Source organism: Falco punctatus (genome assembly GCF_963210335.1).
Source record: "Falco punctatus genome assembly, chromosome: 1".
NCBI classification, from domain to species: domain Eukaryota; kingdom Metazoa; phylum Chordata; class Aves; order Falconiformes; family Falconidae; genus Falco; species Falco punctatus.
In genome coordinates, this window is record NC_137580.1 from 46,637,690 (window position 1) to 46,665,233 (window position 27,544).

Here is a 27,544-nt window from a genome sequence, read left to right on the forward strand (position 1 = left end):
AAAGTGCTTATTAGTGATATTACTAAATCCAAAATCTACAGAACTTAACAATGAAGTACTCCCAGTCACTTGACACCTCCAGTCTAAACAGTAAGTAGAGAGAAGTAAAAAACAACCCACTCTTCCCAGCCCTTCTACCTTTATGCTCTGTAAAGAAAACATAAGCTAAGTAACATCAAGCACAGCCTGAAAATCTAACATTACCTATACAGCCTGATTTATTATGTCTACCTGTTTTACTTGTCAACTCAAATCTTTTAGTGAGCAGCTACTGAGTATAGGAAAAGATAAAAATTTGAAAGACAAGATGGTCTTGAGTCCATTAACCTCCAGGGTATCTGTGTAACAGAGAAACCAACCCAGAGAAAGGCACGTCAAAGGCCTTGTTACACTTCACCAGCTCCTTCGCTACAGGAGCAAAAAATGGAACTTGAAAAATACCGAAAGTATCTTCTTCCTTGTTTAAAGCTAAATTTTGGCAGAGCCAAGTGTGTGTTTCTTGAGTGTACAAACTGAAGCTCTCTAGCACATCACTGCTACAAAGCAACACAGATAAATTCTGGAATTCTGCAGCAAACATGTTAAGCCTGTAATCAATGGGTCTTGCAGCATCAAATACATCACTGCAGAGCAGTATAAAAGAACAGCAAAAAGATGGGAAACATTAAGCTTCTTGCTCTGACATTTATTACCTAGTACAATGAAATGAGATCCATAAAGTTTGTCTCCATGGCATAAATGAGAAATACATAGCTGTAAAAAGCACACCCACACAAAAGAAATGTAGGGCTTGAAACTTCTTTTTAGTCGTCAGAGGAACTTGGGACTTCCTCCAGCAGATGTGGAGTAATAGGTCATTTATTTCCACAGAAATTAACCGCCAAATGTAAATTCTCAGTAGCAGTCCTTTCAGAAGAAAACGACATGTTCCAAACATGAAGCATGGCAGTGGCATGCTCCCAGAGTCTGCAGTGTCAGTGCTTCAGCTACTAACTGCTGTAACTAACCATTTCAAATTTTCTGCAGATGACAAACAGAAACAGATGATTGCATAGAAGCTTCAAGGAACATGGACTTTGCAAGCAGATACCAACTGGCAAATATCATTATCTGAGGTAACCTACGCAGCACTATCAATATCATCTTATTACCCCACCCTTTAAAACTTAACCTTCAGCACTAACAATCAGGAAAAGCTCAAGCTAGCTGACAGGACTGGTAAAGTTCAGGTCTGAAATCCCCAGGCTTATATGCTTTTTCTGTGCAAATACACCCTCCCTAAAGATGGGGACTACACTCTTACTTTCAACAAAGCACCTGGTGATGGTTGTTGGCTCAATCTCTTATTCAACGGTCCCACAATTAAGAGAAATCAGAAGTGTGAACCAAGATACATTCTATCCTAAGAAGATACTTTTAATGTCTCCAGGGAATACCTTACCCTTACCTGCAGGGTGGTGAAAAGAAACAGTCAAACCTAAAGGCAGTCAACATAGGAAGCAGATAACTGACATCTAATCTGTGTCAGCAACTGCTTGCGAATGAAAAACTTTGTACCAAACACAGCACACTCATTCTAGCAAAACTCCAGATTACACCACATTCCAGTCATTATCCAAAAGGATTTCAGCAGTATAGCAACTCTATATGTAAAAATTGTTTTTATAAGCAGAATGAAATTTGACAAAAAAAATTGACTTCCCTGCCCCCGCTAAGTTTTAATGAGTTCTGAAAGAAATCCTTTCTCCCACTTTTTACCCAATGTTCAAAAAATGTGGTCAAAAACTACATGGGTAATCTCTGAGCGTGCTTTTTTTTTATGTTAGAATTAACTTATTAATGAAATAAGAGAACATGCATCAAATGAGCAGAAATCTCTAGAATCAGAGAAAAAATTACCAGCTAGAATACCAGAGTTAAGAACAGTAAAACTTCAGCACACTGAAGTGTTACTTGTAAAAAAGAAATATATACCAAAAAAACTATTACACCCTGCTTTTTCAAATCCAACAGAATACAGGTATCTAATGATTATCATAAAGCAAAGAAAACACCAAGCTATTTTTTTTTTGTAGGAAAAGAAAATACATTTTAAAAAATGTTTACCTTTTGAAAGAATGTTGAAAAATCTTTTGTAACATTTCCTTTGGCTGCTTTGTTTTTTAAGGCCATCTCCTCAATGGTGTCTTGAAGGAATTTAGCCAATTCAAGCTTTACTCTCAATTCTTTCTTCAATCTTTCCTCCTGTTAAAAAACATACTTGGTTTTAAAAGTTCTTTCCAAAAATATGCACACGGAATACCACTTCTGCCTTCAGACAAGTTATGTGGAGTGCTCCTGAACTTCTGTAACACACACACCCACCACAAGAGGACATTCACTCTTATCAAAGATTCCCAAATCACACTGAAAAATACATTGATCAGCTCAAAGCTCCATGAAGCATGAGATGCAATGCCAACAGAGTTAAGTGCAGCACGAGTGGTTTTGCCTGCTAAAACTAACGTGCACCCTCTGAACTAGTAACAAAAAAATAGAAACTAAAACTGGTTTGGGTAATTCCTAACTCTTGTATCCAGCACAGAAATCGTACACTGTATCTCATCCAAACAAAGAGGAATTTATCACAGAATTAGGAATTAATGGTTACTTAGATCCAAGTATACAAACATGGTTGATTACATCTGTGACTGACTGGGAACTCCCTATGTACTAACCTCATCTAAGTCTTTTGGGCTCTGAAAGTGAGAAATTGTGAGGCTTTTTGGTGTGTTTTTACAAAGCTCAACAATTCCATGAAAACATTAACTAAAAGAAACAAAGTTTAAGCAAAACAATGCATAAGAAGCTATTTTAACTATTAAGTATACATATAAGAAACATTGCATCAAGAATAAGGACTACAAATGTTAAAATAAAGTCTGCCTATTTTAGTATAAACTAGAAAAATAAAGTTTCATAGCTTTCACTTCTGCTTTAAGAGTCATAGAAGATGGAGATGAGGAACATGAGAAAAAAGGAGCAAAAAAGACAGGAGAAACTTACAGCCCTCACAGCTAAGCACCTGCACACACAGAAAGGTAAACCAGGACAGCTCTGATTCTTTATTATATGTTAACAGCAAGCTCATCAAAACAACATACAGATGACAAAAGCATTCCCCTAATACTGAAAAGAATTTCTAAATTTTAGATTTTTTCTAATTTTAAGACTTTTTCTAATTTCTTTCTTTACAGAGGAAAGTTGTAATTTTTTCAAAACATATTACTGATATTACATATCATAATACACATGATATGTAATGTAAAACATATTACATATGTTTTTCAAAACAAATTCAGACCTGCTTACCTTTTTAGACTTTGTCTCAAATGTAGAGGGAAGCATATTGGGGAACAACTTAAGAGCTACTGGGAGCAAAAACTCCATAAATGGGACAACAAGAAAAACTAGGAAAGGGACCAAGCGGAAAAGATCGGCACATATTCGAAGAAACTGGAAGAAAAAAAAAAAAGTATTGATAAGCAAAATCTTAAGTATTTATTTCAAAATTGCTTGATATGATCATCCACATTATCACTGAAGCTCACATAGATATAGATATATATTTTAACTACAAGGGAAAGTGAAAACAACACAGAAAAAGGATGCAACAAAGTCAGTTTTCAGTATCTTTTTCTTTCAAGTTGCTATATACTGAGTACCAGAGTTTCAGCAGTTTTCAGCACTACAGAAAGTATTTCACAAGCCTCACTGTGTCTCAATAGGATTATTGAGCAAGTATCTCATTTAAACCTCTTAAAAGCACCTGAAAACAGGAGGTGGTCATTTGTTGTTGTTAAAGCTGCTTAACTTCTTTTATTCATCTTTATTTGTGCTCTACCACTTCTTACATGCATGAGCTAGTATGCACTAAGTAATGAAGAATAAAATGAAAGATCCCTCCCTCTCAGCCTTATAACAATTGTAATGTGCATTTAAATCCAGGGTAATGAGCCCAGCTTGGTAGATCCTTTTTTTAAAACCACTGCTTTTCTAGAGCAGTAATCCTCTGAAGCAGGCCGATGCATTACTTACTGAATATTGAACTGCATAAAATAAATATTGTCCTTCCAATTTCTGTACACCCATAAGTGTACCTATAAGGTTGTACAGTCTATAACCAAATATTTCAGTGCTCACTGGAAGCTTAATAACTTGGTTTATAGTGGGGAGTGCAGACTCCACCTCATTTTACAAAGCAAATAAGCAGTTACTGGGAATACTGTCAATTCCTAAATCAGAGACTGAAGGTCAGACATACGCTACACTACTGCCACAGCACTGTCATTCAATATTATGATTTGATAAACACTGCTATGATTGGCAAAAACTGGCAACATAAATGCTATTACAGAAGTAAATGCATGCTTCCCTCTCCAATCCCTCCCTGCAGTTCATGCCAATTCAGGGGAACAGCAGCAACAAGCAGTATAGATTGCACGTTGCCAGGACTGCTTTGCTAGAATACAAAACCAGTAAAACTTCAACCGTAATTTTCTTAGCATAAAACCAGACAAAATCTTTAGATACTGTTCAAGGAATGCACAAACTCCACAGTTCCAAAGTTCTACATTTTTCTTGGTATATAAAAAATTCAGTTACCCAGAAGGGATGCTTTGGTCCATTGTTTAGAGGCTCAGAGATTTTTCCATTCAAACAACAGAAGACAAATGACTACCAGGGAGTTCAAAAAGATGTAAGAAAATTTTGAAGAAAAATTTTAAAGTCAGAAGAAAAGTACATTTTCCCGAAACAAAAAAAAACCCTGAAAAATTTCTAGAGCACAGCACAGAGATCCTATTTGTACCCAGTATATTTTCAGACAGTGCGTGCAAGTATTTGTATAAGGCAAAATCCGTATCTAAGGAAGCAGTTTTACAACCGGATTAAGCTAACTTAATGCTAACCTGAGACAATGTATAAAGAGTCATGACCGTGCACTAGCAGTCACAATGTGAAGGTACACCACTGATGCAGCTAAAACTAACCTATAAATACATACACAGACAAGCGAAAAAGGATCAAGGATCAGTAGAAACCAAAAGCGGGTGGAAGAGCTGTTGGAAGCCTTGATTTAAGCACCAAGCAGGACTGGTCTTTTTTGCAGCAGCACCGCCCTGGATCAGCTTACACAAAACACGAAACTGCAGCCCTGTGCTACCTCAAGGACAACTTTGCATAGGAACCTAATACAATGGTGCATGATTACACACACATTACTTGGCAGCACAGCATGAAAAGCTTGTGACTACTCTCTATCTGCTACTACTGTTCACGAATTCCACTTTTCCCTCCTCTGCAGGGCTAAAATGGTTTGCAAACTTGCCACAAACTCCACACTGTTTACCATCCCTGAACCATCCTGCTGTAAGAGACAGCACTAGAGCAATTAGTTTTTAAACAGCCAGTTTCATATTTTGCACGTTTTACTTCTTCCTGCCTTCTTTCCTAAGTCCAGATATAGGATCCTGTTGAATCCAAACCCCACTAGCAACTGTACAAACAGAATTTTGGAACTGACTTTTGGTTTATGTAAGCAATAGCTCGCTTGCATTAGCCATGCTACAGCTGCTTGTTAATGTGGTTGGATTACTTGGGTATCTTTCCATTATTGCCTCCAAAGAGGAAGGAAAGGGCAGGCAGAAATAGCTCATTTGTCAGTCTGCGTGAAGATAAGATTTCTCTAGGACTTACAGCAATATGTACTTCAAATACATACATATGTTGTTGGGGATTTTTTTAAGTTCAGGAACATCCTTTGCAAAGTTGAAGCCAATCTGGCATCAAAGTTTTAAGACTTCTTTAAATCAGTCAATATACTACAATTTCAGGCTGAACTGATAAAAAGAAAGTTTGTTTCGACACAGTTCAAAGTAAGGTTTTAAAAAAGCACGTGTAAAGGCTCTTGTTCAACTGTAAGCTGGTTTGCTTTTCACTGACCCTGGGTTCTAAGCCTACCATGACTCCATTCAAGAGACATGAAGAAAACACAAAAGCTAGACTGAGAAAGTAACATTACTGTAGTACTTAAAACTATCTTCTCCACATCATCTACACTAGATTGCATGCATACAGACACACACATACACACATCACTAGGTAAGAGACAAGCTACATCAATGTAAACACTAATATACACCTGCACGATAAATTTCTATTTTATTTAAAATAAGGGAACTGATACTGAACTTGCACATCTGCACAAAAAAAAAACCACATTCAGGAAGGACAAATGCCAGATCACTATGTAAATATGAGAAAGACAGCTCTATCATCACTAGGTGATGAAATTAAAGGGCAACCAAATTAATAAATCCATCTATTGATGGGAGTAATGCGTGTATGTCCAAAGACAACTTACTACTTCTAAAGGTTCATGCCTTCTAGAATACAGTCCTGATCTTTCAGCAGAAATATTTCCATGATATCCATATTTTACTATTGTTTGTTAATTTCCCAGAAGTATGTGAACATGAAACAGGCAAGAAAACCAAATGCTTCCCATCTTGCTCTCTGGAAGACTTTAAACATGGTTTTAAACCACGAATTAATTTGTCTCACTTGGCTTTCCAAGTTCCCCAAAGCTCTCAATAAGCCAGCACAAGCTAGAACTGCTACTTCTAGAAGTCCTGCAGTCCTCATTCCCCCCCTATCCTCAGTTACCCTTTCTTGGCACTACATAATCCCCTGTCTCATGTCAGCACAGACTGTTATATTTATTGCTGAGCAACGTTTCAGCTGGATCAGCTGCCAAGCATACACTTGTACCAGCATAAGGAAGAGGGCAAAAATAAGTAGCATGAAGATGCTCAGGCCAAATACCATCAACCAGTGCTGTTGTAGAAAGAGACCAGATGTAGTCACAGATGAAAATTGCTACATGTGCATTTAACAATTTTTGTTACTTGTCTAACTTGGTGAATATAGGAAAAACACTTTTGTATACTGCATTAAGATGTGATGGGTTTCAATTACACATGAAAATGTTCAACTATGTCCCTAATTTTATCAGGAAATTATTTAAATGAGCAAATATTCATGTTTTTGATCATTTCAACAAAAAAACTTTTGGAAGGCAGAGATGTGAACCTAACCCATTGCGTGTACAGTGTACAAACTGCATAGAACCAAACCATGAATGCAAGCAGCACTATTTAACTCTGCTGCCAGAGTACATACACTTTTCACTAGCCCGCGTTTCTTCTAGCAATAGCTGAAATATTTTTTTAAAAAAAAGGCAGGAAGACAAATACTTTATCTGTATAAACGGCTTTAAAAATAGTAAGATGAGAACTATTAAATCAGCATGTTTCATGTATTCCTAATGAACTAGTGAAGTTAAACAGTACTGCATCCTTTCAAAAAAGTTTTAAACTATACCAGTTTCAAAACACCTTTATTTCAGTCCTTCTGTATATAAGCTCACATTAAATGTTTTCAATTATCATATATCTTTTAATTTTAACTGAATAAGCATATTTACTTGATCCACAAACTGAAATTACTATTGAAATGCACGTGTTATCCTAATTCGAAAGCACCCTCATTTTGCACTCCACACTTCATCTCCATCCTCTTTTCTTTAAAATTAGCAGTTGCATGTTTACAGTTTCATAAATGTAAGCTACATGCCATGAAGAAAAACAAAAGTATAGAACAAAAACTTCCCTCAAATTATCTTCTTTGGACTAAAATTATCTCACAAACAGATTTATAACTGAGATTGTACTAATATCTAATTATCAATCATGCATTTCAGCCTGCAGCTTTTTTTCTGTTTAAATAAAGCACAGCAACCTCACAACAGAATTGGCACAAATCCAACCTTCACTAGAAGTGTCTTCCCTCTGCTTTTCCAGCTGAAGTGAAAAAGCAGAGAAAGTGACCATGTACACACATAGCACATGGATGGGAACTTGTGAACAAACCACAACCACTGTCCACATGACAAAGCAGAAGAGTCCTCTGCTGTTCCAACTAGAAAATATCAAATTTATCTTCAGTAATGGGGAACAAGACTAAAATGTTTTGGGGTCATATCCAAAATTTTTAGTGTCCACATAGGCAGGAGGGGGAAATACACTTAGCAATTTTAATTCTAGGAACAGAAGACAACAAAAAGAACTAACTAGATTAAAGTAAAATGGAGCAATTGTTAAGGATACTCAAATGAAATTGGTATTTACTCAGTACCTGTCTCCGCTCTCGACGAGACAAAGTGTTTCCATGAAGTACTCGCCAAAGCATCCTTGCAGCTATTTTAGTGTCAATCCACAGTAATCGAAAACCATGGTAATAGTGCTTCAGTTCGTCCACAATCCTCTGTCCAATAGGTTTTTTCACAACTTCCACTTCTGTTGGACTATATACAGGACCTCCTTCTTCTAACTTCTTGTTTCTGTCCTTTAAGGACTTCAGTGACTTTTCAACTATGGAGTCATCTTGAAGGGGATGTGAAGAATGCCACCATCTAACTGGAAGATACTGGGGACCTGAAACACCCATGGTTGCTAGTGGCGTCCATGAGCCAGAAGAGCTCCTAAGAGTAAAGTATATTTGTTCAGATCCTTTAGTCCAACAACAGTAGCGATCTTTTTTGGAGTATCCGTAAACAGGAGGGACACTAGTGCAATATTTAAAGTGTACAGTCCTTCAAAAGAAAAAAGCATTCAGTAATTAGCAGTAGTTCATAAGTTATTAATATTTTTATATTTATATAGTTATATAAATGTATGCATTTATAAAATGCATCATTTGATAAATATTTACCACATATTTAAGAAAAAAACCCCAAATTTGTGACCCTTCTGATCTAATACCTATACCTGAACAGAGTATTTGGCTTTACTTCATGACACAAAAAAACCCTGCAGAGAACTTTCCACTAAATTTTGTACAGGTAACTTATTTTACTCCAATTAAAAAAAGAGTAGCAACCAGAAGTGCTTTCCATTTAGAAAGCTACATTTGAAAATAAATCTGTAAATCCATAAGTAACATAAAGCCCCCTCTATTACTTCTCCTGTTTGAAGAAAACACTGGAGGAAAAAAAACCCAGAAGTTGTTGTCTTGGGATAGGTGCCGAGTTAAAGGAAGAGAATTAATATCGGAGAAATCTGATTTTCCTCCATGTTTTCCAAAAGAGTTCCTCTTTTACTATCTCCATGCATCTAGTTTTTCTTTTTCAGCAGAAACTTCTGCACAAACTTCCATCATGGTACTGAGCTGAGGCACACAGAACCAACACTCTTCTACATTGTTCAGAATTTTTCCCTTTTCTTAATTAAATGTAAATTCAAGTTAGTCGGGAAACATTGCTCAAACACTCATTATACACACAGAAGAACTACTCAATACACACAGGATTGTACACACATAAAAGGATATACCAAACTTAAGAGTAAATAAAATATTTTATATAAATGAGCTCCATTAAGTGTCCCTCAAACTGAAACGCCAGCATTATGTCATCTACAGGATAGAAATGACTTGGGTGTTTCTTTATGGAGCCCTTATACTACCAAAACAAAATCAGAACGTGTATTTGTCTTCAGTCAATGAAGAGAAAATAGGTGCAAGTGGCTCTACAGCTCTGACAATGACAAAAAAAGTTTATTGAACATTTGTAAGTATTAGCTTCACTCATTTTTCAGCCAGACGTACTTTTTAATCTTACCACATGCATCCAATAAATTTTAATCGTTTTATCTATTTAATGTTATTCAGATAGAGCTTTGTACAGAAAATTGACCACATTATTTCTTTTTAAAGACACATTATCATTATTTTCTAGCTTAAACCAAAATTAAGCATCTGACCATTCAGTGGTCAGATGACTGCTGAAACATACACAGCTACACAAGACATTTTCTGAAAGCTGGAGAGGGATTTTTTACAAGAGAATGTAGTGATAGGACAAGGGGTAATGTTTTTAAGCTGAAAGAAAATAGATTTAGACAAGATATTAGGAATATATTCTTTACTGGAGGGTGGTGAGGCACTGGCACAGGTTGCCCAGAGAAGCTGTGGATGCCCCATCCCTGGCAGTGTTCAGGGCCAGGCTGGATGGGGCTTGGAGCAACATGGTCTAGTGGAAGGTGTCCCTGCCCATGGCAGGGAGTTGGAACTAGGTGGTCTCTATAAGGTCCCTTCCAATCCAAACCATTCTTCAACTCCGTGACTCTTGATTAGCTAGAAAACTACAGACTTGCACAGACATTAACTAATGAGAATTACCGTTCCTTTAAGAAAATAAAGTACATATTCAAAACCAGATTAAAACACCTGCATAAATCAATCGATCCTGACTCCACATCATTTCCCAAACACAGAGCTCCAGGCCTACAGACAAAGTTCCACCTACATACAAATACCTACATTCTACTGCATGCAGAGAAGGGAGGTCTGTCAGCAGAATTGGTTCTGAGTTGTCTTGTGAAAAATTTTTCCCCTGCAATGTGCCTCTCTCAACACACTTTCACTAGCACGATGTCAGACACAGAGCTTCTATCCCAAACTGTCCTCAGTACTTGTTTCATTAGAGTCCCTTGCTTTTGGATCTGGGTCATGTGGGGTATGGGCACTAGCTTGTTTTATTTTAGGCAGCAACATTACATTAACAGCAGCTTGTGTTTTATTTTAAGCAGCAACATTACAATAACAGTAGCTTATCGTAAAAAAAAAACCAAACTTCTCAAAAGAATAACAAGAATTTCTGTCCCAATATTCAGATGCTCATAAAACAAACTTAAAGCTCTAAGTTTCCAATTTTTCAAGAGAGAGGCCCCATATAATAATCTACTAAAAAGTAAGCAGAGATTTAAAAATGCTTTATATATTAAAAAAACTCTCATAACTGATTATACAGTAAGTGACATAAAACTAACATGACTAAAAAAAGAATTACTTTGTTTCCTATTACAGGGTTATGTCCATGGAGACATCTTCATGTTAAAATGAAAATTTAGGAAATTAAACACTAGTGACTGTTTCCTGTGCAGTTAGACTATAAATCAAGTAGAGAATATGTATTTTTTACATTCCATGAAGAAGCGCTAGGAAATTCATATCCACAAGTACATCTTGTGAGCCAAGTCATGAACAGAGAATGGATTCTGCCAACACCCAACTCCTTAAGTTCCATAAGGCCACACAGCAGCTCAATTCTTTTCCAGAAGAGGACACTATCTCCCAGTAGAGCCTCACCCAAGGCTGTAACATACAGTAAACTACTTTGGTTTACTAAAAATACAACTCAAAATTATCTACATTCCTAACTGTCAACTACATTTTTCAAACTAGCTGTGACTGAATGTTTACTCTATGGAACTCCACAGTGAAAGTATGCAAGGAGCCCATGATATCCCCTGATGTCACCTGGAATCACTCAAGAACAAGACTGATGTTCTATTGCTTTCACATCATAAGTGAAACAAAAGGGAGGAAGTGGGAGAAAAAAGGAAGACATCACTTGCTTTCTCCCACACACAGCCAAACAGGTGAAGAGAGTAATACTCAGACTTCCTTTAATCTGTCAGTAACACAGCTGAAGCAACGTTTTCACACTTTGTCTAGATGATATAAACCTACATTCTATAATAGTATACTAACTGATGGCTTTGTACAGTTTTGAGTTTAGAAAAAAAAAGTTCGTATTTACTCACATTTTGTTTGCCAACCTCAGGGATGTACAGCTAAAACATGCCCGATCTCCCAAGTTACCTAGAAAAATACCAATAATTAGCATTAATTTGGAAATTCAGGACTACATTTATCCATATAGTGAATTGTACACAAATACGCGAAAGACCAATCTTTACTTAGGAATGGCTACTAATGAAAGCACAAGAAAGATGCCACGTAACAGCAACTTTATAGTGCACTGTTTGTAAGCACATTCACACTTTGGATGATTGTGCATCACAGTCAAGACTGAAAATTGTTTTGCTTTGACAAGAACCATGTGAAGCACTGAAGCCCAAATACCTCATCCTATGCCAACACAAATTAAAGCACATAACTTGTTCTTATTTCTTGCAATCTGTAATCTCAATCTACAGGATAAAAAAAGAGAAAACAGGTAGGAAGCAATTCTGTAATATGGCTGACATCTCCATAAGCATTCAATACAAGCAATTGTATTTCAGAAAAACTTCATTAAAAGCAAAGGTAATTTTTGAACAGCTCCTTAACACAGTAGTAAGATGATCCAAATGGAGCACTTGCAAAGTATCTAGGATGAATTTCTTTTTTTAAGCAAGAAAACAAAACTTGGCGGAACCACACTATGCCATTTCAATACATTGCTGCCCATTTTGATTAGCACCTGGTAAAAATAGCTCTACCCCAGATCTCTCTGCAAAGGATACAAATTGCCTTGAAGAGCAAGAGACTGATCCAAAGAATATGAAAGGTTAGTTTTCCAGCAAATGCAAAGTTCCTCAAAATGAATTTTATTTGAAATGCTAACTCAGAAGCAGTCCTAATAATAACCAATAAAGTCCACAGGAAGGGCTGACACCTATAAATGGGCATTCGCTAGGTACAGAGACAAGCAGTATCCATTCTGGAAATAAACTGAGGAGACCATCAAATGGTAAACTATCTAAGTCAGTTCACGTGTTTCAGTAAAGGGCCATGCTTGAAAGCCTTCTGACCATCCAACACCATGGAAGCACCATCAGTGACATAAAATGCTACCTAGTGGCTGCATGCAATCTGTAATCACTAAAAATCATCCCTGAGCTCACTAGTAAATGATTGCTCTCCCTAAAGCAATTAGAACAAAAAATCTTGTATTGATATCTAGCTGCAATAGCTCAGTAGCTTTCCAAAACCAAGTGCAAAGAGACTCCTGAACAGATCAAAGGAAGATACATGAGCAACACTCCGAATGCCTTGACTCTTTTTAGCCAACTTTTCAGAATTCACTGTAACCAAAACAAAAATGGAAGGCTGGATGGAGTAGGCGTGCTGCGGTTTGTTTCTCCTATCTAGAACCTACTATTTCTAGTCAGTCCTAAGAGACAGGAGGATAGCAATGTCATTTTAGAGGCTAGTGGTCAACTTTCCCACCATCAAAGCTAAGGTATAGCTGATATAATACATAACAGAACCTGAAGTAGACAATTTGTATCTGAGAAAACACAGCACCCAATGCTGATCACCAAAAGCCTTCCCCAACAAAATATATCCTAAATGTTAAAGTGATACCTCCAAAATCAGGTAGGGCAATTAGAACGTACAAAAAGGGGGAAAGAGGAAGATGTTAACTTACCAAAGAAAAAGCCCAATAAGCAAGGGATGTCTCATGCTAAGCGGCCTTTGATATTATTACAGCAAAAGCTATGGCTTTATCAAGTCAAAGGAAAAGGATTCACCTATTTCAAGTTATATCAAACTCTAACAGGTATTCACTGCCATGGCAAGTAGAGCCAAGGGAAAACCTGTCTCTTTCTGGCTCAAAAATCAAGCCTTGAGAATCCGTGAAGGCCTCCTGATACTCTCTAGTATTTACAGAAAGATCAGTAGCTGAATTTCTTGGCTCAAAAGGTTAGCCGTCTCAGAAGGATGTCCGTGACTTTAAGCAACAGCTAAGCAAAGCAGAGAAGTACTCAAAGTTGCAGCATGGTAATCTGCTTCTCCCACCTGAGTGCCAGGAAGCACACAAAGCCTGTGTACCTGATAGAGGACATTGCTACAGACAGGTACCCTAGAATAAAGACATACGATCTGGGAGATCAAAACTGATTTAGAGTTTCTTAGACAAAACTCTAACAGCAAGACACCTTCACATTAGCATTAATGAGTCTGCTTGGAAAAAAAAATAATAAGGAAAGGGTCAAAGAACAAAATTCCAAGGTTACCATAAGAATACAGGCTGACTCAAACACTTTTTGTCATACAGCCATTCAGAGTGTGAACAGGTACACAGAAACATCATTTCACCAAACCATTCTGCAGAATAACTGTTAATTTCAGCTTTGTAAGTTCTGACAACAAAAGTTCTTTATGTTTTGCAGGGTCTGTTCTAATCATGTACTTAAGAGCAAGCCAGCCTGGAAATTATATACTTCCTTCAGAAGGGAGTAAAGTCCATACTCCTTGCTTCTAGGATAATACAGACATCCAGAAGTGTCTGAACAAGGTGAATGTAGCTTACCATACTCAACAGTGCTCATTTAAGAAACCTGCATTAGAATTACTTGGTTTGAAAGTGAGAAAGGTGGTAGTGCCAGAAAAGCTGTATGTTAACATACTCCTCATGCAAAAGCAGTAATGAGGATTTTTTTTAATTTAATGAAACAGCAAAACCAAAAGTTTTAAATATAGAATAGCTGTGTACCATTACTACATTTAGGGTTTTCAAAAAAAAAAAAGGCTAACATGAAGTAAGTCCCTACAGAGGTGTAAGCTTGCAGTACTTAACAGCCTGATCTGTACAGGAAGAATATTTAGGATTCTTAGAAGCACTTAAACTTAATCTTAGATTACTTACACGTAAAGCAAAGAAGATGAGCTAAGTAAAGCAAAACACTATACAAAAAAATTACACCATAAAATACTGTGTTAATAATAGATTAACACTCAAAATGAAAGTACGGATCGTATCACAAGTGTAGTGCATCACTGCACACAAATTACTTTATCACAGTATTTCAGCAAATAAGTATTTTCACATGGGATAAGATTTATAACATGGAAAATCATAGCCATCATTACCATTTCTTCTTATGCTACATCACAAGAAGAATAAGAACTCCCATCTAATTTGACGGTACACGGATGCTTTTCTTCCCATCTTAAATAAACTAGATGGCTAAGATACCACAGGTTTTTGTTAAGGTCACCATCCAAGCTTAACCTAAATAAATGTCTTTACAACAGCAGCTTAAAAATAATATCAACTAGAAGAAGCTACCACACTTCAGTGATTACTGGTAACCAAGAAGACAAGCTTGTTTATCAAAATGAAAAAGCATCCATATGGCTGATCAGGTTTGCCTGCATCTGAACATGCAGATACCCTGTTTTCAGACACCACTTCAGTGACAAGTCAGGGCTCTGTGTCAGTGACGAACCTCTGCCCGTAAAGCTTTCATGCATTCCTCGCTAAACCCCTGCCATTCCAATCACGGACGTAAAGTGCAACCATAGGCCTCACGTAGGTCACATGTTATCAGCTGTTTCATGTCATTAAACTTGCCGCCCAAAAAGCTGCCAAATTATTATGATCATTAATGGAAACAGTATCACGTACTGCACTTCCTTATTTTCCCAAGCTTTCAAAGCCACTTGGAAGAAGGCAAATTCACATTTCCTTCCTAACAGACTAAGAAAATAAACTCTTGCAGGACTGAAACGTAGTAACATACTTCTGCACCTTAAAGCACATGGCTTTCTCTTCCTCGGCCAGCTAGCATTTAAGAGGTGCATGCGCCCCAACTGCCGTGAGGGGAAAGCATCCCTTCAAACCGCCCTGGCCGCCGAGCCGACAGCAGCCCCCCGCAGGGAGAGGCGGCCCAGGCGAAGCGCCGGGCCCAGCCCCGGCCCGCTGGCGCCGGCTGCGGAGGACGGAGCGGCAGGGACTCAGCCGGGGCCCCGCCGCGGCCCTTCCCACCCGCAAGGACCTCTCCGCCCACACCGGGAGCCCCCAGGCGTCGTCGCCGCTTCCGCCCGCCCGCCCGCCCTCCTCCCCAGGCCTCCAGCGCCGCCGCCAGCACGGGCCAGGCGGCAGCGCGGCCCCGCCACCGCAGGGCCGGGCCGTGGGGCGGCTGCGCTTCCCTCCCCGCCGCCGGAGCCGCCTGACGGCCCGCGGGGAGCCTCACCCAGCTGGGACTGGCGGCGCAGCGCTCGGGGCAGGCGGCAGGCGCGCCGGCCACACGTCTGTAGCAGCATGGACGCCATCTTGGCGCTCGCGCGCGGCTGGGCGGCGGCAGCGGGCTAGCGACGGCGGCGGCGGCGGGCTGACGGCCTGCTCATGTCCCGCCGCCCGGGCCCCGCGCTGCGCTCCCCACACGCCCAGCAGCGCCGAGCCGCGACCGGAGGCTACATTTGCATAGCGCCGCCCCGTGGAGCTGGGCACGCCGGGAAGTGTAGTCCTCGGGGGCGCACGGTAAGCCGGGCGCGGGCGCGGGCGCGCGGCATGCCGGGGTCTGTAGGCCTAGGCGGTGTGGCGCGACCTCAGCCGGGCAGCCCGCGGAAGGGACTCGGGGCGGGGCGCGGTGCATGCTGGGAGATGTAGTCCTGCGGGCCCGCCGGCCGCCGCAGCGCTTTCCTTCGCCGGCAGCCGGTGAACGGGAGCGGCCGGCGGGTGGGCAGATTTCTAGCGATCTGCTGTGGGCGCGGGGTCGGGGCTGCAGGAGGCCGTGTGCCCCCCGCACCCCCCCGCCCCGCCTATGTTTACCCCAGCGGACGGTAGAAACGGCGTGCGGCGGGGCCGCGGCTCACAGCCCGCTAATTCCCCTGCCGTGCCGGGAAGGTCGGGCGGGCCGTGTGCGCTGAGAGGAGGGCGCTGGCACCGCACGAAGCCCTCCTGAGCGGTTCAGGCCAGCGCGGCCGACGAGCGCGCAACCGCAGCCCTAAGTACAGACACCAGTACCAGGCCGTCAGTGCAACGACGCTCCCTCACGCCTGGGCCCAAAATCTGGCGGGTTTGCTGGTGTTAGGTACTGCTTAGCAGCAGTTGTTTCAATGCGTGCGCATGTATTGCTTGTGGATCTCAGGACGTGTGATAAAAAAAATACCCTCCGTGTGGAGCTAAGACATTTCTTGATACAAAATAGCACATAAACTATTCAATTGACAGATGTGCTTTGCTAGTGCTGGTTAATAGTTTTGCTACAGAGGTTGCACTTCTTCAAATACCAGTCTACTACTGACCAGCATTAGGGTCTTTCATCAAATGTTTCAGCACTCAGTGTAGTATTAAATAGTACCATCAATTTTGCTTATTTTTTGACTGTATAGACAGTTGCAGCGAATAACCAGAATCAAACTGCAGAAATTACAACTTCATCGGAGAATGGGGAAGTTTTAAAAACTCTTTATGTGGTGTTTGGGTGTTAATGCCTGCCTTGTCACAAGAAAATGGGGGAGAAGCTGCTGGAACTGTTTTTCAACAAGATGGCTGACACTCCCTGTCAACAAGATGGCTGCCTCAAGGACAGGGCTCAAAAGTGACAAGGATACTGTAGGTTTAGACCTCTTACATTTCACAGGTTATTTATAATGCCAGGCATTTGTTCAGCTATACACCCACCCAAGCTCCAACGAAAATATGTGTTATTTAACCTTATATGTAAAGGGTTAGCAGAAGCTTCAGGTTTGACCCAAAATGTGAGTGAAACACCATCTCATAGCAGGAAAAAGCAGATGTGTCTGCAGTCATCCTTTCATGGCTGAGACTTGGCAAATGCAGGAAATTAACTGATCATGTTTTAAAGTTCTTTTATGTATTTAAAGAAAATCCTCAGAGTTTCTCTTAAGTATGAAAAATTTAGATTGAATTTATACTATGTGCATTTTTAATTCAAAAGAATATGAGAAGATGGAATATTCAGTCTACTGAGTCTTTAAAAAAAGAGCTTTTTCTCACATCTTTTCACCATGTTAGCGACAGAAACACTAGTGTTGTTTAAATCTAGTGATTATTAAAAAAAAAATTGTATTATTATTTATGTACCTATTATTAGAGCTACTTTTAAAATGTTAGGCTCCCAAATGTATTGCAAGATTTTTAGCCAGCTGTCTTTACAGGTATTTAAATGTGTAGTGCATTTAAATGGTTAAAACTATTTCAAATGTGCAACTTAACAACAGTGCTTTATGTTAACATGGCAATCTTAGAAAAAAAAAAAAGCCAACAAAAAACACCAAACAATAACAAAAAACAACAAAACATAATCCCAATCTATACATTTCTCTCACTAGACTGGGTTTGTAGCCTTCTCTTGTTATTCTTTTTTCTTTCTGGTTGGCTGATAACAAAACCAAATGAAATGGGGCAACTAATGGCAGTTCCTCTAACAAAGCTGCTTAATTATGTAGAAACATTATATGAAGCCTATACAAGAAGAATAATATGCTCTGAAGTCATTAAACTATTGACAAGAGATTTCAGACAGCAAACAGATGATTACAGAGGTCTCAATACATTTATGCAGACAACTAACCAGTCTTTCAATAGTTTCATTAAATTCATTAGTATTCAGGGTGGCAGACAATGTAGATGCATGAGCCTTTTCAGAGCTGAATCCGTTATGTTTTTGTACAGTCTTTTGTTCCAGATTTGTTTATACCTGGAAGTTATACAGTTTTCTACTGTATATGAAAAGGGATGATAATTTCCTGAAAATTTCCTAAATGGATACAGTTTCAAAATACAAATTGATTTTGTGCATTTACCAAGCATTGTGAAATAACACTTAAGAAAAGATGAAGTAATAATTTTCAAATAGTTGTACAAATTGCTCCCACATGAAAAGGCCCAGTGATGGTAGGTGATGCATGGGCATTCCACATAAGTCTTTTTTTGTTTTAAACAAAAACATCCATCCAGACCAACAGCCTGTGAGTTCACAGAGACAACACCCCTCCCCAGAATAAACCACGATACACACAGTTACTAGGGTTTTATTTTTAAAAGACTTAAGCTGCTACAGCCGTTTTAGACCCGGTTCTTAAAGCAACCATGTTGTTTGGAAAAGGTGTCAGCCATCTTGTTGAAAAATGTGTTTTCTAGCTGGAATAGGGGGCAACAAACTAAAAAAGGAAGAACTACAAACCTTTCTTTCTAGATGGATTTAATAAGGATCTGAGAACGATTAAAATAAATGTCATATTTAAACAAATCAAGATTATTATTTGGTACTGAACATCAAAACTTTGTCCCCTGAATGTTAAATAGAAGCAAAAGCAAGGTGACAGTTGTCTGAAAAATTACAAAACATACTCCAAATAACAGGAAATTGTGATACCTTTTACAGGCTGTGGGAATATTGAAACATGTATTGTACTGATACACAAGCACAGCTCAGTGATAAAAAAAAGCAAGAATGTTTTACTTGTCTAAAATAGGTATATGCATAAGACCTCTGAAAGCACAGAATATGCCTATGTCTGTGCATTACGTGCATAGACATGGAAAAGGAGCAGATGAGCCTATAATTCTCATTGAGGAACCTTAGAGATCTGTCTAGAAATTGGGGAGCAAAACCTTGAGATAACTAGCTTTATATGCAGTATTTTCTTTCAGAAAGTCTACACTTCACAGTGCAACAGATTTCCCATAGTAAAGAGCTATATGACATTCTTATCTGCTACTGTCCTTTACTCCTTCCCTCCTCACCATCTAATGAGCTCTCGTGGGTGGTAAGCAGGTGCATATGGGGACCAGCACTCCTTTGTGGCCTGCCAAAAATACCTGCTCAGTTGGAGGGGGCACCCCTCCATGCTCACCATAGTTGTCACCCCTTTTCCAGGAAGCAGTTCCTAGATGCTGTTGATTGTTTTGGAGGAGGGATAACAGGATTCCAGCTCCCTATTTCAGACACATAGTCAGTTGCCCTATAGCTTGTGGAAGTGGCTGTGTAACTATACCAAATCTATGATGCTCCTGCCAGAACCACCACATTTGTTACACAAGCACGGCCTCAGTTCCCTGTTATACCCAGATGACAAACCAACCTGGCAGCAAAGGCAGCAAGGGACCGGGGAGATAATATTCGGTGGGTGGAGGGGAAGGAGGTGCGATGCTTGATGCTCTGGGCTGTAAGCAGGAGGATGTGGGAGCATAATTAGCATATGATGAGATGGGAGACAGGTCTGCCATTTCTCTTCTGCAAGATCATGTTTGTGTACAGTGTGATTCTATAAGCTACATAGTGGTACAGGCCCATATACAGTATTTAAAAGTAGGATTACGCTTTTAGTCTGTAGAATCTGTTTCCATGGCAATCCCCAGGTTATCTCCTTGAATAGATTTAACAATGTGGGATTAACCTCATCTTTATTCACCACTGTTCAGCGTAACTCTGAAGAAAGGGAAAAAAAAAAAAAAGACATTACTGTGTAGCAACTTGCATTAAGTTCCCACCCAAGGGAGAAAACCAACAGATTATTAGTTCTTTAAAAAATACTCCCATTCACCATCACAGATTTTTTAGGAGAGACTTGTGAGATACTAAAGCCTGTTGCTCTGTAAATGTTAGAGCCCAAAGGTAAAAGTTCAAGTGGTCACTGGATTACAGACTTGCTCTGTATGTACGTCCAGGTCACAAGTTCACTGCTGTCTGTAATGTGCCAAAATCAAGCGGCAGTGGCTTCACATTAGCAACAGCACAGAAACAATCTGCCTTGGGTGCCTTTTCAAACAATGCAGTGAAAAGCTACTCAGAGATTTCCTTGACAGTAATAACGTGCTGTAAACAGTCATTCCTGATCCAAGGATAATTACTTGCTCAAATTCTAGTCAGAAAGCAGTATTTTACAAGATTGCATAGGCTTGACCCAAATTAGCAATACAAAATAATGTATTAGATTGTCATTAATTAAATTCGACATGCAGGCAGACAAGGAGAACACAGCTGAGAGAATACAAACGTAATTTTGAAAATCTTTTCAAATTGAGGAAAAAGTAGCATTTGCAGTTCGTAGTGAAAATCACACGGATTCTAGTGTTAACCAGCAGATGGAGCTTACGTGAAACAAACAGGCGGAAAAGATGCACAATCAGTGCACAAAGCAGTGTTTTGGGGCGCTGCTGTCTACAGGACTGGAGGAGGACATGGGGAAAAAGCTAGAAGGTTCTGGCCAAGACAGGATCAAGCAGAAGAGGGAGGGCAGGCAGTGTTCAGGCAATACATGTAGCAAAAAGGAAAGAACGTAGCTGTAACGAGTAAACTGATTTAGACCTTGAGAAAAACAGAGGGGGGATAAAGAAGGACAAAAGGAAGTCTATCATTGAAAATGCACCTGTTAGTTCCAGCTGATATGAGAGGGTCTGAGATTTTGCTGCAAAATTACCAGCCCTGTATTTAAAGATAACCTGTTATGCCTCCAAATGTGTCAAATTTGATTTTATGAATGACAGGCTTTACAAAAGTGTATTTATTCTTTGCCTCCTGGTTGGTTTTTTTTTGGTGTGGGTTGTTTTGGGTTTGGGGTTTTTTTTGGTTTTTTTTTGGGGGGTGGGGTGGGGGGGGTGAGTCTGTAAGATTTGCAGGTTCCTGTCTGCAATTAGAAGCACAGAAAACTGACAATTTTATGCCATCATCTGCTTCTCAGAGTTAGGTCTTTAAGAAAACACCAAATGTTGTGTTACTGTCAATAAAAGCCCTAAAACTGCCACCTCTGCTTTTATAAACCCTCCAAGAAGCAAGACGAGAACAGACTGTGACCAGGGAAGCCCTCCCCCCACCCCACCCTGGATTGCGTAGACCTGGTCCTGCACTCCTCACATATCTCCAAATTCCTGGTGAAGTCAGCCAGTATTATAGGAGTGTTGGAAAAATAGGAGGTCCCTGCAGAGATACCTTTCGGTTTGAGTCCATTAAAGAAACAGCAGAAGGTCAGCACACCATTTTCGGAGAATTTTTACCTTTCTATTCTAAAAGGGAGAGAAACGGGCTATTTCCAAGGGCCATTTAAATTCTTTAGCAATTTGGGAAGGGTGAGGCTGCTTGTGATAAGCAGTGGTCTAGAGGAGAGAGGATTAAAGCCAGTGTGTGGATACAGCTGTATGACTTGGTAGCAGGCAAAATGCTATGTAGTTCTGTTGTCCCCAGGCATATTCAGGCTTTGTCTGCCTCCAAGGAGGGAAGCAGAACTAAGCATTTCTGTTAAAAGAATAAATAAGATACTGAAGATGGATAGGTTGATTAGCTGAAGCCTGATGCTTAAAATTCCTGTGCAGAATTTAGCCCTTTTGGGCATCAGCTGTTGTTACCTCTTTCTTGCTGGTTGTGCTGATGATCTTATCAGTCCTGGCCCATATTTTTCCCTAACAATCCTCCTGAATGACCCTACCAGAATATGCCTTTCTAACCTTTGAATTGCTCTCTCTTGTTTACCTTCCAGCTTTAAACTTTCTACCTTACATAATCCAGACCAAGCCTGTAACACAGATCTCACACTTTTTTATCCTGTTCTCCTTGACCTGACTAACACTCCCATCTTCCATGCTGCTGTACAATGACCTGCCCATTCCAGCATGCAAGCCCACAGCCCCTCCTTTATTCAAGTCAAAGAGCTGCTTTTCTCAAGAGGCCTCCCCACAGAGATAATGAAAAGCAGATTAAGAGATTTGAAAAAGGAGTTGGTTCCTTTGGAATGGTCAGTGCGCTTTCCCTTTCTACAACCATCCTCTATACTGTAAATTTTCCAATCAGTGTTTGTATGGATGTCTGTGCCTTGACCTCAGCAGGACCTATGCTGTTGGGCCCCAATCCTACACATGCATATGCATGCCATATCCCTTTGCTATCAGTGAGATTCGCAGACACAGAGTGCTAAAGAAACAAGTGCAGTTGTGTATTTGTAAAAATAAATCCTGGTGCTTGCCAGATAATACCATAAAAGTGTTGGAAAGGGCTAAAAATTAACACTATTAACTTTGTTCTTGTGACACAGAAAGAACAACAGCTTCCAAAGCAAGTGAAGCAGCAGCTCTGTTGACAGCACTTGGTTTGGACTGATTTGTAGGTATATGAGAATCTTGAGGTGAAATAGCCTGGTAAAATGTGATGTGAAGCTATAGCAAAGTAATAGAAAGCCATCAGCACAAGTACATCCCAACGGTGCTTTGCCAGTATCCTGCCTTTTTCATAGGCTGCTGAACTTCAGGCATCAGAAACAGAAGATGCTTTGTCTGAGCTTTCCCATGTAATCAGCAATCTCTCTCCTGCCTGTCTTAGGCCTCCATTCACTTTATTACTATTATAGTATCTCCTAGAGACAGACTTAAGAGGCATTCACCCCTAAACGTCCTGGTACCTTAAAGTGATTAATTATTTTCTCAGTAATCCGTTACATGTTTTAATTCTGGTTACATGAGTGTAGAAACTGTAGCTAGCAAGTTATATGTGCATATAAGAAAATAAAAAGTTGACATAAAAGAGCTTTACCATTGGATTTGATCAGTGTCCAGGGGAAGTAAAGCCCCCCAAACTAGGTGTTCTCCTCAGAAAGCAAGAAGGAACTTTGTGTACAAACCAAAGCCTCAGCTGGGGGTTGCAAATATGTAGCGGTTCATCAGCTGGCTAGAGCGAGAGGAACTCATTGGGACTAATCTGAGCAACAGGTAAAAGTAAGCCATCCAGACTGCTCATCAGTCAGGGTGACAAGTCCCACACTCATTCCAATACTACTTATATCAATAATTTTATTTTTTTAATCACTAATCCAACAACAGATAGAGGAAATACACCCAACAGATATCAAGAAAAAGACTCCATTCCCCTTTGGCTCAGCCAGCAGCGCTCTCCTGTTGTGCCAAGGGAGCAACCTCCTCCCCTTTCCGAGGCCTCTCCTCCCAAGGAACAGACATCTAACTCTCCCTGAGTGGGAAGCCTCTTTCAGTGTGCCAGCTGGGAATCAGGGCCCTGGGCTCAATCCCAGCACCTGTGCCTAGTTTTCTTACAGAGCACTGCCAGCTGCTCTTCTAGGTCTGCAAATGTCCTGTGTACCGTATTTCTTTTCATTTCTGTGTATTGCTTTGGATAAGCAATGCAAAGGTGTTGCTTATATTTGGATTTTTTGCAAATACACTAATATTTACCTTAACCTGGTTTGTGTTGAGGATCATATCAGGGTACTGACAAAGGCAGCCATGCTGGTTTTGGTAATCCTTAAACCAGGGCTGACAAACCAGTAGTGCCCAGAACCCCGGTACTATTTCTGAAGGAATTTGAAGGGGAGTGGAATATAGGCGCAGGCCACTTCGGAAACTAGTGACATGGAGTTTGCGGGGAAGAGGTGTTTTTGATGGCTGGTGTTTGTCGGAGAACTTTTCTGGCATTACACATGGTAGCAGAGAGTATAGTTGACCCTGAAGGTTCACAGGCATTAGATAATTGTTTTGGCTCCGACTTAGTTCACAGCACGTTAGACTAGTCATTTCTGTCTGTGACACCGAACTATCAACTGCAAACTTCCTGTATGGAAATAATTATGCATCTTTTCTGATTTTGTATTATGTTCTTATTTGTCCAAAAGTTCTTACGCAGAGGCAAGGTTAGAGTTAAGAGAAGACTTGTCATTCCTAATAGCTTGACTCTGAAAAGCCTTTATATCAATCAAAAATCCTACTATAAACAGGAGCCAGACTGGGGCTTGCATTCTGTACTGCAACAGGAAGGGAATAGACAGAGGTCTGGGAAATAATGAAGGTGGGAGGAAAGTGACTAGAAAATGGTAATTATCACTGCTTATAATACCATATTAATTCAATCATTTTTTCTGGAATCAGGGTTTAAAAAAGAACAGAAGGAAATATGTTTTGATATGATCTCATTGCTACAGGATGTTCTAAAGTCCCAAAATATAAATAAATAGGTTCAAAAAGAAAATAGACAAATTCAAAGGAGCTAGGCTTAGTGAAGTCTCTGACACATGCTCATCTAGATGCAATGTCTGGTTTGGAAGTTAGAAAGTCCCTAAACTACTGATTTTCAGAAGCAGGAATGACACAGGTGGGTAAGAGCTGCTTTTCCTATGATAAGCATCCATTACTATTTCCCTTCTTGGTTTCCCTTGAGGAAAGGACATGCCTGAGCCTGCTTTGAATTTTAAAAGCCTTATCCATTCTGCATAAATAGAGGTGAGAATAAGAAACCATAAATGATTACCCATGGGCAGCTAATGAAAACCATAGGATGCAAGTCCTAAGTTGGAACCAGGGAGGTGTCTGAGGTAGACTGAAGGGTCACCATTGGTGGGTCTCAAGGCACTTGATTGAGGCGTGCATGGCTCACCCCATGCTGGGTGGCTATGGCAATTCAGTTAGTCCTAGACAGACACCACACTGTTTCTGCCATCCTTACATCTCCAGGTGTTGCTGTCACCAACAGAAGAACAAAGAGGTTAGCAGAGGTGGGGATTTTTTGAATAAAAGCGTAATGAAACCCAGGTCGGAAGGGGAAAGGATTTCAGTCCAGTTGGTAGCTTAAACAGAACTTTGCAGCATGAAACTCTACGAGGATAGGGAACCTGTATCTTCTCTGGTTTTCTTACCACAGTGCTTCTTCTTTGGACTTCATTGTAAAGTCCAACTTCTGCCATAATCCACCTGGCAACACATTACAGTGTGTCTCCCTCTAGCGGGTAGTTACCCATGAAAGCCATGAAGTGGCATGCATTAAAAATTTGCCTTGCGCTTGCTTTCCATTATCTTCTTTCTTCAGTTTGATTTCTTCTTCTTTCCTCTCTGATCTTTCTCACAAATACATTCAGTGCTTTCTTGATACCTCTAAAGCATCATGTCTGCTCTTCCCCCATCCTTGTGCTCTGTGAGGAGTCGGGCTGTTTGAAGGTTTTCTATTTGACTTTGATGTAAGTGGAAATGAAAATAAAGAAGCTGCCCAAGAATGAATTTTAAATGAAATAATCCAGAGATTGGTGGTGTTTCAACAGAGGCACGTGTGCAACCCCCAGTACAATGCAGACTTTGAAATCTGGGAAAAAGAAACCTCTAAGACCTACCTTAAATGGGTTCCTGAGGTTTGTAATTCACTTTTCCTATCCGGGGTCAGTCAAAAGAAATTTACAATTGGGTTTTCTTATCCTCAAAGTTGATTTATTTGGGTGGAAAATCATCTGCATTCTGCTTAGTAGTTTGTTCACTTTGCATTTGTTGTTCCATTACCAAACATATTAACAGCAAAATACATAAGCCAGCTGTGTTATATCTAAAGTTAGTTCTCTAACAGCAACAGTTAACTACCAAAGAGTATTCCCAGAGCAAAGCTGACATTAATTGAGAAAGATAGTGCTCTCAAATATGTCGAGACAAGATGCTATTGAAATTGATTTAACCAGACCATGCCTTTTGTCTACAGAACCGCATTTCTCTCCTTTGCAGAGTGTACAGGCTAGATACTATTACTGTTACTCCATTGAGATTAATGGAAATGTATTAGAGATGAGTCGCAAAGGTGTTTCCTTTCTCTGACTACTCTAATTTTTTTGTCTGGTTAAGCACATTTCAAAAAACAAGATGAACAAGCCAATATTGCCCAAATGAAAAATGACAGGTCTGGTTGAAAGAAATTTTTAGGTCAGGCTTTCAAAATAATACATTTCTCAAGTGGTAGCAGGCTTCATATTAATTATTACCTGTTACCTTTCTATTTAAAACTTTGATTTATCTAAATAAACCAACAGGAAAGATATTTTGCTCTAGTCCAAGTATTTTCCAGGTTCCTTGAGGCACTGATCTTTTGTTCAATTCACTATGGTAGTGGTGTTCCTCAAATGTTCCTCACTAATTAGAATCCCAAGAGAGTATGGCAAACTTAAGTATCACAAGAAGAATGAATGAAATGAAGATAAACTGGAATTTAACTGAAACAAAGTAAGTTCACGGATTATTTGTTCTGAGCAACTTCTGCTCCTACTAACACCTATGCAATCCATATATTTACATTATTTTGTGAAATGGCATCATACAAAAATAGTTTTCCTATATAGCATATCAGGCTTATCAACAGAGTTATTTCACTTACGTGGGTAAAAAAATATTGTCGCTTTTGCTCCCTTTATAACTGAGATGTCAACATAACTAATTTCATTTCACTGTAATAAAGATGAAATGAATTCCAATCCTTCTCCTATATCAGTAGCAACATATTTTTATTCAGCTGAGACATTTCATAAACCTGCTGAAGGTAAGAATTGCAGACAGTGCTGAGACAGGATGTGGAGGCAGGGAGAAGGTACCGCAGAAGAAATATACGGATTTTTTTCTCCAGAGCTTTATTTGCATTAATGTACTGAACAAGAAATCCAGTGACTATCAGCTTTCAAAACCAGCTTGTAGAGCTGACAGTAAGAAAATTTTCTTTTGCTTCCAAATGGAGTACATTTGTTCTAAAATTTATTAAGATACTATAAACAAACTTACAGTGCCACATCCTATTCTTTATTTAGGTTGGATGAGGGCTTCATTTGGCATTACGCAAACTAGAACAACTGCACTGGGCTAAACCAAAGGCTTGTGAGTACCTTTATCCAATCTCTGGTCATAGTCAGAAACGAGTGCTTGGGAAAAGAGTATGAGAAATAGGGCAAGCATAGAGTGTTGCTGCCATTAGCCTACTCTGCCTGCAGCAGTGACTGTTGCATTTCATCGCTGCTGATAAAGAAACACAGAAGGTAGTCTAGTGGTCTGAGCACAGAGCTGGGAGCTATGAATTTGCATGTTTCAGTCTTGCCTCTGTCACCAAGGTTACTTGTATATTGCTGTGTCTCAGCTCATGTACATGTGTGCTTGTGGCAAACCTGTCTT

The 27,544-nt window shown here is 39.8% G+C and overlaps 2 protein-coding genes across 5 annotated transcripts in view; one reads left to right on the forward strand and one right to left on the reverse strand.

Moving 5' to 3' along the window:
• The window catches only part of LETM1 (leucine zipper and EF-hand containing transmembrane protein 1), a 31,328-nt gene extending 15,321 nt beyond the window's left edge, over nt 1–16,007 (reverse strand). For both annotated transcript variants that reach the window (XM_080410550.1, XM_080410549.1), the window contains exons 1-5: nt 15,870–16,007; nt 11,706–11,763; nt 8,236–8,692; nt 3,352–3,495; nt 2,107–2,244 (exon numbers count right to left, since the gene is read on the reverse strand). In XM_080410550.1, the coding sequence (XP_080266676.1) occupies nt 2,107–2,244; nt 3,352–3,495; nt 8,236–8,692; nt 11,706–11,763; nt 15,870–15,948 (876 nt within the window). In that variant the 5' untranslated portion in view covers nt 15,949–16,007. The remainder of the gene's footprint in view (nt 1–2,106; nt 2,245–3,351; nt 3,496–8,235; nt 8,693–11,705; nt 11,764–15,869) is intronic.
• Nucleotides 16,008–16,016: 9 nt separating this feature from the next.
• NSD2 (nuclear receptor binding SET domain protein 2) overlaps nt 16,017–27,544 on the forward strand; it is a 103,556-nt gene continuing 92,028 nt past the window's right edge. For 2 of the 3 annotated variants that reach the window (XM_080410292.1, XM_080410293.1), the window contains exon 1: nt 16,019–16,156. The gene's annotated coding sequence lies outside the window, so the exon portion shown is untranslated. Of the gene's footprint in view, nt 16,157–27,544 lie in introns of all 3 variants that reach the window. The other variant, XM_080410291.1, reaches the window with a different exon arrangement.